Source organism: Episyrphus balteatus, chromosome 2, assembly GCF_945859705.1.
Source record: "Episyrphus balteatus chromosome 2, idEpiBalt1.1, whole genome shotgun sequence".
NCBI lineage: Eukaryota > Metazoa > Arthropoda > Insecta > Diptera > Syrphidae > Episyrphus > Episyrphus balteatus.
This window is the reverse complement of record NC_079135.1, coordinates 53,773,935-53,785,600: the sequence shown is the minus strand read 5'-3', so window position 1 is coordinate 53,785,600 and position 11,666 is coordinate 53,773,935. Positions and strand designations below refer to the sequence as shown.

The 11,666-nt window shown below is 31.5% G+C and overlaps 1 protein-coding gene across 2 annotated transcripts in view; it reads left to right on the top strand.

Moving 5' to 3' along the window:
- The window catches only part of LOC129912434 (uncharacterized), a 28,549-nt gene continuing 16,883 nt past the window's right edge, over positions 1 to 11,666 (top strand). For both annotated transcript variants that reach the window (XM_055990653.1, XM_055990652.1), the window contains exons 1-3: positions 1 to 607; positions 6,403 to 6,582; positions 6,732 to 6,789. In XM_055990653.1, coding sequence (XP_055846628.1) covers positions 539 to 607; positions 6,403 to 6,582; positions 6,732 to 6,789 — 307 coding nt within the window. In that variant the 5' untranslated portion in view covers positions 1 to 538. The remainder of the gene's footprint in view (positions 608 to 6,402; positions 6,583 to 6,731; positions 6,790 to 11,666) is intronic.

Sequence of the window (11,666 nt, the reverse complement as noted above, 5' to 3'; positions counted from 1 at the left end):
TTTCCTACAATCTACACCGCAACTAAAGTCTTTGAGATATTGATTCTCCCCGAATGTGTATAGTTCTAAAGTATTCAATTTCAGTGTTTAGAAATGTGTGTTAAATATTATCATAAAAAGCTGAACATTTAAAATATTTGTTCAATTTCGGAAGTCTTTTAACCTGTGCGTTTGATTAATATCGGTTTGGTTTCCTGAAATCAGTTGTTTTCAAAAAACAAAAGAATTCAATAAAAAATTATATCGAATAAGAAAATAATATATACATTATATATGTATATGAAAATCTTTTTCATGATGTGTGTACCCTAAGCCAATTTCTGTTCTGGAGTTGACCTAGCCCCGTTTGTGTAGTAGATAATAGTTGCATCAAATGAATTAAGTTGCCTTATAGTGAAATAGAAACATGAAAAATCTATAAAATGAAAGTGTGATTCCCTTGCTCCCTGTATCTTTGCCAAAGTTTTCGTTTCTCTTTAATTTATTTTTGGGGGATCAGGGATACAGTTTTACTTTTAATTTCCATCTTAAATGAGAAATGCAAGCAAATAATAAAACTGCACTTGGGCCACAAACATCATCTACAGCCTCAACATCGTCTGGAAGAGTAAGTTACATAAGAATCTTTTCATTTTATTCTAGATGTCTTATTTGTGCAGGAAATGTCTTATCTGTCATTAAAGACTTTTTTTTTTTATTTTTATGAAAAAAAAAAAAAAATTATTTAAGTCCTTAAAGAGGTAACTGAGTCTCTACCTATAGTTTATGCATTCCACAATACGTTCCACTCAAAAGAAATTTGTTATTGTTATTCAAATTTGGAAAATTTTAAGAATGATGTATATTTAATTTTGTTCTTTTATAAATGATATGATTGAAAGCATTAGCATAAAGAGTTACAGTAAAGCCTTAGTAATGTATTCTCGAGAACCAAAGTCATAAAACGTTTTAAAAAACGTTAATCATTTGTGCATTTTGTTAAGAAATGTTAACTATAAACGTTGGTACAGATATCGATAATATCTTGTATATATCCTTTTTAGAGATTTCTTAAAAAATTCGTCGATTTCACTCGTCGAAGGTTGAAAAATTGTTGCACCTTAAAAAAAAAAGATATGACTGAAGTAAGGATTATTTTTAGTTTTACATTAAATAAAAATTCGAAAAAGGTCTATGTACAGTAAGAAGAATTAGCATTTTTTGCTAACTTTTGTATGTATATATTTATTCCTAACAGCTATTTTGGCCCTTCTTTATAAAATAATAATATAAAGTTTGCTTTATACAAATAAATTTGTATATAAAGACATTAATTGTGGAAAAAAAATTTATTCGATTTCCAATAAGAGTATAGAGTGTTTTGTTCGTTGAAGGTTATCATTTGCTTTGTTTGAAGCTGCGAAACAACAACCATACTTTTTTGCAAAATTAAAAAAGTAAAAAAAGCTTATCGTCGCGGTTTGTTTGTCAAAAACAAAGCCTTAAGTTTCCAAGACATTTTGTTTATATTATATTTTGTCAAGTTTTATGTATGTTTTATCCAGGGTCATTTGTCTTATAGAACTATATCAAAAGCTTTAAACATTAATAGGTGCATCAGATTGGACTTCTCAAGATACTCTTTAGAACATTTGGATTATTTCGATTTAGACCATAAAAAATCTAGAAAGTGCATTATATACAGGATGTCCCAAAAGTAATGGATCAAACGAAATATGCTGATTGGCCTACTTAAGGGCTTTCAGAATTTGGTAACTTGTTCATCGCAAATCCTTACGGTTTTTGATTTAATGCAATTCTTGTAAAATTTCGAAAAATCCCTACTTTGCAACAGTATTTTGCTTCCTGCACCCATTTTTGATTTTTGTTTTTTAAAATTCTTTTACAAAAATATTGCCAAATAATTAGGAACAATTAATTAATCAAAATATTTTTTATTCCATACACCATTTCGCTGCAAATTAACTAACAGTTTCAAGTTTTATAAAAAATTAATTTCTAACTTTTATTTGAGATCAACACCGCAAAAAAAAATTGTACGGTGTGAGAATGGTTTATTAATTTAAAAAGTTGCCCTGTTATTGTAGTTTTCAAAAATGTATAAAAGTTTCCCAAGTTGCAGTTAGATCGCAAAATATTACAATTTGAATTCAACAAAACAGGGTTTTTCAGAGCAAAATTACAAACAAAAATAGAGGTTCAAAGAAAAATAAACAAATAACAGTTCGAGAAAAATTGTTTATTTTTGGTTGTTTTTTTATTCTGAAAAACCCTGTTACCAAAGCCCTGAAAGCCCTTAAGTAGGCCAATCAGCATATTTCGTTTGATCCATTACTTTTGGGACACCCTGTATATTAGGGTGGACCTAATTTGAAACACGCAGTTGGATAGCCGCCATCCAGTTGAAAATATTTTAGATTTATTTTGACTCCCTCCCTTTCCCGGATTTAACGTGAAATTTTCATATAATACATATCCTTTTTGATTTTTATAGATAATTTTATTTGGGGTTTTCTATAAGGCTTGCAGATTGTACCGACTAGGCAGTTAAAATAAAAATTCGTAGAAATAAGAGAATTTTTTGTTCGCTATTTAGAACTCATTGATGTCTATCTACCGCACCGTGGAATTTCGATAAAATCCAATATAAGGACCACCTTGATGCATATATTTGAGCCCGTCCCGTAATATTCTATTTGTACCTACGTCAAAACAAATAAATACAAATTGAACTGTTGTTGCACAACATGTCATACATACGAAAACCAATGAAGGAGTAAGGCTTTCCACAATTCTTGTGTGCTTGTAATTAATTTGCAAGAATGGTAGGGAACTACAATTAATCGCCGAGTTCGAACGGCTAAGCAGAGATGTACTTTTTGATGCACTTTTTGATGCAATGATACTCTTGGTGGCTTTGTCAATTCTTCGAAAGAGGTAGTACCCATGGGCGTAGCCACAGACTTTGTTTAGGGGCCATTTGATATACTTCAAAAGTTTTACATTATCTTTTAATAAACAAATTCAGTTTTTCTTGATAATTACTTCTACTAAAACTTTATATTATCGGAGCAATTTGATTGGAACCATTTTGAAGTAACTTAGAAACACTCACTAATTCTCGAAGTTTAAACCGTTTTTTTCACTGTCGTTTGAGTAATTTGATCATTTGGAATGTGTGTACAAATTGTCATAAACTTGAGAGATTTTTAATACAATTTTTATCTTCGTGGTTTCATTCTTCACGTTTTTGCCCAGAAGGAATTATTTCGTTTACGATTCCGTTGTGCATCAGCAGCGTGGCTGTAAAGTTAATAATTTGCTTCATTTAGAAAATTATATGCTTTAGCATACATAAATTCACATAATCAATAAGATGTCTCAAAAATGAAACAAAAGAACTGCATTTTTAACCGAAATAAAGAAAAGCTTGTCCAACCAACCAGTGATTTTGTAAATGCATGGACTGCTTTGCTGTCGGTTTTATTTCAAAAGCTGTCATTAAATAACTTATCTTACTGTCCCTTTCTGGACTAAGACCCCATAGCACTGTGTAACACTCAAAATATACGCGAGCGGAGACCTTTCACATTTTGTAGAGCTAGTCGCACTGATTACGAAACGGTATTTAAAAAGTCCCTAACAATCCCAAAATCAGGAGTTAGGGGCAAAAAACTGTTTTTTGGACCTTCACCCATTGAAAAATTCTAGCTTCGTCAAATTTTACCCATTTTTGTTTTGAAAACATATACTTTAAACTGATGTCGAAGTTGGGAAAATGACAAAAAATGGAATTTTTGACAGCTTATAAATTCTAGGTGGTTTAACTGAATCACATGTTTTATACATTTTTGAAAAGGTATAATGATCTTATATCAGAAACTATAAAAAAAAAAAATCAAAAATGGGTTAACATTTGACGAAGCTAGAATTTGTTCAATGGGTGAAGGTACAAAAAACCGTTTTTTGCCCCAAACTCCAGATTTTGGGGGTGTTAGGGACTTTTTAAATACCGTTTCGTAATCAGTGCAACTACCTCTGCAAAACGTGATAGGTCTCCGCCCGCGTATATTTTAAAACATGATTTTTGTAACACAGTGAATTGGCGAATAATGCTCTGCAATTTTCAAGTTCACAAATCCATCTCGTAGTACTCAAACTTTGTAGCCTTTTACGGCCTTTAGTCCATACAGTAAAATAGAAACAAATAACAGTTAGACCAAGAGTTCACAGCAAATTTTGGGAGTGGAGGTATAACCAAAATGTAAATATGCAGTTTTATAGCCTTATGCGATCTAATATAATGAATTTAAAAGTCTGGCAGTCTTAAATCGCGGCTTTATATGGTTTTCGGGGGTTTAAAAAAGGCGAGTTTTCCAATTAATGTGAGCAGGCTAAATAAACAAAAAATCACGTTCTGAATATAAGGACTGGTGCTTTGTCATTTCCCCTAGGCCTCAATGCCTCAATCTCAGTGATGCGACAAATAGAAATCAAGATATAGAGTTTTTTACTAATCATATCAGCTCTCTTCTTGCAGAGTTTTGAATTCAAAATAACAAACACAAAATTAAACATAAAAGTCTCCAAAACAAAGCCGCTGAAAAATCTTATAGACTGTGTTCTATTGATTGCATCGTCAATATTGATGTCTTCAGGCTTAGGGGAAACGACAGTGTATCAATTCCTGTATAAAGAATTTGAAATAGTGAGAATTTAGTCTACTTATATCAATTGGAAAACTCACATTTTTCAACCTCCTGAAAACAGTATAAAGCAGCAATTTAAAGCTGCCAGACTTTTGAGTTCGTTATTTCAACACATAAGGCTACAAAACTGCATACTCATATTTTGGTTTCCACTCCCAAAATTTGCTGTGGGCTCTTAGACTAAGTTCTTTCCAATGATTGTATTCAAAGTAAGTAAGTATTGCATCCTCCTCTCATGTGAAAGCTTAGAATTGTCTGTCTAAATCACAAATTAAGTTTTGAAGAACTTATCTGCCACTCTTCTTTCGCTGTTCTTTCAGCTGATCAAGATTGTATGGAGGTAGATTTCGGTCCACTTTTCATAAGCATGTTCTATTGAATTTAAATCCGCATTTCTAATATTTTGATATGTCCCAAAAGTCAACGTCGAAACGAAAACGGTAGATAGGGTAGGTGGCGATAGTTATCAGAAAAATAATTTTTAAAAATCCTAGCCATATATTTTATGCGTTATGGGCTTTTATAAACCGTGACTAAAAATCTTAATTTTTCTCAATTTTTTTCTTTTGCTACGGAAACTTGAGTATTCCTGCTAACAAATGGTTTCAAAAATTTTTACTCAGCTACATCAGGGGTCGAATTACGGCATACGTTCGTTAACGTATGGTTGCTATGTGTCCCTATCTGTTTCTACTGATTAAATAGAGGGAGCAATAGTCAAAACGTTAACGTATGATCGTAATCGTGTGCGGTGATTCGACCACAGATTTGAAGAAAATATTATTTTTTTTGCCAACTAAGTATTCAATATGACCCTAATTCAATAAACCGTAGTGTAAAAAAAAATTCACTACAATATTATGGTAAGTTACCTTAAAAGTTGGTGTGTTTAATTCTCTTTTTAAAATGGTATAACATTGTTGAGAATATTCCATAAATAATGGAAACCCGACTTTTTTATAAGTAATTTTATAATATTATTTAATTTTAGTATCCTCTCAGAACCGAATTATGCAGTAGAAAAGTGCTGAGTTTTTGAAAGATAAAAGAAGCTTAATGAACACGAAAGGTAACAGTCGGTAGGCTTCGTTTAAGCATACGTTTATGAATAAAAATAATAATAATAATATTAAAAAAAGCGTTACACATTCAAAAATACTTCTTAAGCACCTTTAATACACAACCCTTTTGAAATTAGGGATTTCTGGCTTACTTTTTTGTGGATTTTTAACACCCTTGGGTGGGTTGTAAGTCCATTATAAATTATAATTGATTTGTGGACTTATACCCCACATGCACAAGTGAGTCAGTAGTCCATTATGGACTTTTTGTTTTTGGACTTATGACACTGCACCTGTTTTCAGCCTTAGTGAGAGAGCGTGACCAGTTTTGAAGGCCATGTTAGATCAAATTAAGGCTAGGTAGTCATTTTCTCTTTATTTATAGTATAAGTAGAAAACTACATCACAAACCACAATAACGTAACGCCAGGAATAGCAAACCAGACAGATTTCATATCACATCTAAAAAAAAATATACAAGAAGTTGTGTCAAAGCTATCTGAATTTGAAATATGTAAAACAAATCTGAAGAAAAATTAATATAACAATTTTTTTTTTCATTTAAAGCATTTTTAAAGGAAAATATTATTTCCCAACCTTAACGAAACTTTTTTACTTCTTTTTTTTTACAGCAAGTTGTTGAACTTAATGGTTACGTGATAATACTTGTTGAAGGGCGAGATGGAAAGATCAAATTATACGGTTCTCCAGGAGAAAAAGATAACCTCGAAGTGGCAGATGAGATACTCGATGTTAATGAGAAAAAATTGGAAGATCTGCCACGGACAGAGGTTATCCGCCATATTCATGAGGTAAGTTTGTCCTTTTTAAAACAAATAGTTTTTTTTTTACATTATATAACAATGGGCCATATTCATATAAATAGTTGTTGTTTAATTTAAACTTGAGATATTAAGGTCTTCATGTTTTAATATTCAGCTTATTTAATTTTGTTTTTCAGTGTATTCAGTCATGTATGATCAAACTTCGGGTGAAACGAAGAAGCGATTCAAGATTGGGTAAGTCATTAAAAGTAATAATTACTTTCTAATAAATAAAAGCAAACGATTTGGAGTTTCCACAAATTTCATGTTTGACTTACTATAGTCATAATCTGCCTTTTGAGTAAAGATAGGAATATAATAACCTTAGAAGAACTTGCAGATAACTTACTAATTGGGATAAATTCTTTGTTACCAGTTTATTGTTTGTCGGCCATTTTCAACGGTCTTTTGAGCGGAAGCTATAAATTTTACAAAAAAATGGATGAGACAAAATGTAACTTTCATTACAAACGACTTTCATTGCTTATATTCTACATAAACGGGATATGTAAAATAAAATCAATTTTAAACAAAGACTAAAATAAAAAACAAAAATAAGAAAATTACATTTATTTTAGAATATTTCCGTAAATTCTCATGTTTGCTGTGAAAAATTGTATTGAACAACTATAGGTACATTTTCCTGTTCAGTTTGAGTTCTTCTTCAATTCTACACAAACTTTTCTTGTATAAAAGGATCACTTTTTAATCAATACGCCAATAACCAGAAAGTCCTTCATGGTTATGATGCTCAGCACCCTAAAAAAACAATAAACAATTACACCACAACCAGAAGAAGAAATTTTGAATATTTATTTAAATTTTGACAAAGTATTTTAGAAGCAACAAGTGGCAACACGATCTTTTTTCTAAGTTTCTTTTTCACTCATTTTCTTTCTACTCAAAATAGTAATCAATTTCTCTTCGAAGTGAACTCCAACACCATACACGTAAACGTGATTAAAACATGTTTACCTGTGACACATACTGCACAAGATGATTTCCGTCTCTGACGATTTACCAGAGCTGTCGTTTTGATAAGTGCCTTACTGCTGGCAGATAAATTCATATTAACTTTCAACACTATTTTTCATTTGGCAAGGAAAATTAATGTATTTAATATAAAAAAAAACTGTTGTGTGCAATCCCAATTTTTTATTTTTCGTCAAATATCTCAGTTTCGATTGGTTGTAATACAATGTTAAGGGCAACAAGAATATTGTCGATATTGACCTGTAAGTCAACAAAGTTAAAAATTAGTAATTAAATATTGGGTAATTCCATGAGAACATATAGGCATATTTTTGTTATGTTTTTCGCTTTTATTTATTTTCCTATTCACTAAATTAAGTATTTTTACACATTAACATTTAGAATAATTTGTTTCATTGTTATATTAAAAGTATTCTAAGTACTGTGCTCTCTGAGAATATCTTCAGATAATATGTAACGGGTGTGACTTTCTTGCGTCAGATATGTATAAGAAACAATGAAACTAATTAATATACTAGGTGTTACCTTATTAAAATACTTAATTCAGTGAATAAGTATAACATTTAAATAACATTAACATTTATTTCAATTCGTTAAATTCTAACGTGAATATACTTATACATATATACATTATACACAGAGTTGGGTAATCGAATCGTTAATTACATTACATGTAATTACAGGGTAATTGCATTGTAATCGAATTACTTTCCCATTACAATGGAAATGTAATTCGAAATGCAATTACAATTAAATTACCGTGTAATTTTATTGTAATTACATTATGAAATTACAATAGTAATTGCATTGTAATTAAATATTTTGGAATTTGAAAGTAATTATATTGTAATTGAAACTCTGAAATTCATTTATAAATAAAATTAAACATTTTACTTTAGTCAAATGAAACAAAATCATTCAATAAATTAATTAATATTAGCTGTGTTTTATTATTCCCGTGATCCAGATCAGATCATTTTATTTGTTAGCTATACAATAACAAAGCAAGATCCTGCTTTTTTTTGTAAGAGAAATGAAAACAATATGATTTGATCTGGATCACGAGAATAATAAGACACAGCTATTATCATATTACGCGAATAGTAACAGTAAAATTACTGGTAATTTATTATTGCTTTAAGCAAAACAAACTTTTCAAAGTTTGTGTCCGATAACTTATTTCACCGCAGCGCATTTATTATGCCCGCAAATGAAGAAAATCTTTCAATGGGAGCGACGACGATTGAAGTATTGTGTTGTACATCAGGAGCAATGGCTTTGCAACTTGCTACATGCAACTTCCCACATGCAACTTGGCACATGCAACACATGAAACTTGCCACATGCAACTTGCCACATGCAACTTGCCACATTCAACTTGCCAAAAGCAACTTGCCACATGCAACTTGCCACATGAAACTTGCCACATGCAACTTGCCACATGCAACTTGCCACATGCAACTTGCCACATGCAACTTGCCACATGCAATTTGGCACATGCAACTTGCCACATGCAACTTGCTACATGGAACTTGCAACTTGCCACATACGGCTATATCTCGGAATTTTGAAAAAAATGAAAAATTTTTTTTTGATGCCCAAAGGGGACTCCAACCTACATTTGGGTACAACTCCTATCCCTGTAGGTGCACGCGTTCTCAAACCGGGAGAGCTTAAAGGTCAAACAAAAGTTAAGCCCGATTCTGAAAAAATAGGCATGATGCGGTGGTTTAAAATGGAAGATGATTTTTTAAAAATCTGACAATGTGCAAAGCGTAGGCCCATGACACAAGCTATCATTTGGCATCACTCCCAAAAATTGCTCTCAAGCGGTTAAGCTTCGCGGAGCGTTCAAAGGTTCGGGGATTTTTCGAAAAAAAATTTTACCCCAACTTTCAAACGCAATTTTCTCGGAATTTTGAATAAAATCCAAAAACCGGATTATACCACTATCGGGTAGCTGAGAATATAATCTTTCATATGGCACCACCCCCATGTCTCTAGGTCAAAGCGTTCAGCTCCCAGAAGCTTTTTCGCGCCCCCTATTTCCAACGGCTATATATCGGAATTTTGAAGAAAAAAAATGAATACAAAATTTTTGATGCTCAAAGGTAGCGGTGACTCTAACCTACATTTGGGTACAACTCCCAACTCCCTGTGGGTTCACCCTTTACATGTGGCATGTGGCATAGTTTTTCTTTGAAATGTTGAAGGTTTAGATTTTGGTTTTATTTTGTTTTTAAAATATAATTACTTTAAAATTACAATTTTAATTACAATGCAATTACTTTTGTAATTTCATCGTTTTAATTACAATAAAATTACACGGTAATTTAATTGTAATTGCATTTCGAATTACATTTCCATTGTAATGGGAAAGTAATTCGATTACAATGCAATTACTCCACTAGTAATTGCATTGTAATTAATTAGTAATTAATTACAAATGTAATGATTACTCCCCAACTCTGATTATACATAATACTTAAATCTAAATTAATTACTCTAAGCTATTGAAAAAAATAGTTTTGAACTTACTGGATTTAAAATTGTCATTTACAGACTCGATACAAAAGTAAAGTTTATTGAATATTGTTATCAATTGATTGAGGGGGCTATTTGCACCATAGTTTGATCTACTAAAAATAAGGCACAATGGTTGGCGTAACCTTATACTTGTGCGACTGTAACTGAAATTTAACCGACTTAGGCTAGGCGCACACATGCGATTTTAGTCGCGCGATTATTTAGTCGCAAAAATGGATCACACGGATTTCAATGCCGGTGAACACACATGCTTCCCGCGATTAAAAATTTGAAAATTGTGTCTACAGTCATTAAAATTGTTGTCATCTAATTTGCGACTGAATAATCGCGCGATCAAAATCGCATGTGTGCGCCTAGCCTTAGAACCGATGGGGATGATATTGACCCATTAATAATTAATGTCGAATTCCTTTCAATTGAAAAATCGAATTTTCGGCGATCTCGAAGCGAATTTTTTCTGAAAATCATGTTCCATAGAAAAAAAAATCGCCTCAAACGAAGCAGAATTCGAATTTTTTTTAATCCTTCTTTTTTGAGAGATTTACACGGATTTGCACACACACTTGGAACATTTGACATTTCTCAAACGTCAAGCTGAAAGTTTTCTTCGTGTTGTTTGTTTATTTGAGAACACCAACTTCAAATAAAGAGAAAATTTTAATTGAATATCGTATTTTTATTGCGGAAAAATATGAAATAAATAAAAAAAAACAATGTGCGATCAAAATATATTTTTTCCTGGCATAGTTCTTGTGAAAAAGTCAATTACTGTGACTTTTCTTCTCGTAATTATCGTCAGAAAAATTTTTCTCTGTAAAACCACAGCATACGGCCAAAATAACAACCTTCTACTTCATCTTCAATCAGATCTTAATAATAACTGCAATTTCCCTTTGATTCTGATTAAAATAAATCTATATTACCGAAGAAAATAAACAAAATTATTGATCAAAGGAATCTCTGGTTTTATTTTGCAGAAATTGTTTTGGTTTCAGCTTGACGTTTGTGTAAAAATTGTTATCAAATGACACACATACAATCGCAAAAAGAATTCGGTCTGTTTTCATGTTCCTTTTTAACACCAAAAATTCGATTTTTTTGAGGCGATTCAAAAAATTGAAAGGAATTCGACATAAAACAATAAAACAAAACTGCAAATACTTTCTATGGTCAGTAAGTGAAGGAAGATTAATTAATCTGATCTTTGAGAGTAAGGGGGAAGTAAATTATCATGTAACCAAGGAAGAAAACGAAGACATAAACGCGAAAACCTTCTCTGAATTGATTCAAGTCTTGTTATATGAGTGGCATAGTAAGGTGACCACACTACACAGCTATATACGAGTATTGGTCTTACAAAAGAAACAAAGAGCAGTTTTAGAACATAAGGGTCGCGGAAATCGCGACCAAATCTTTTTATAAATCCTAGCATTTTATTAGCTTTTTTAATAATGTAGTTTAAATGATCAATAAATGTTAGCTCAGGATCAAGAATAACTCCTAAGTCTGAAAACACGAGGACTTTACTTAGG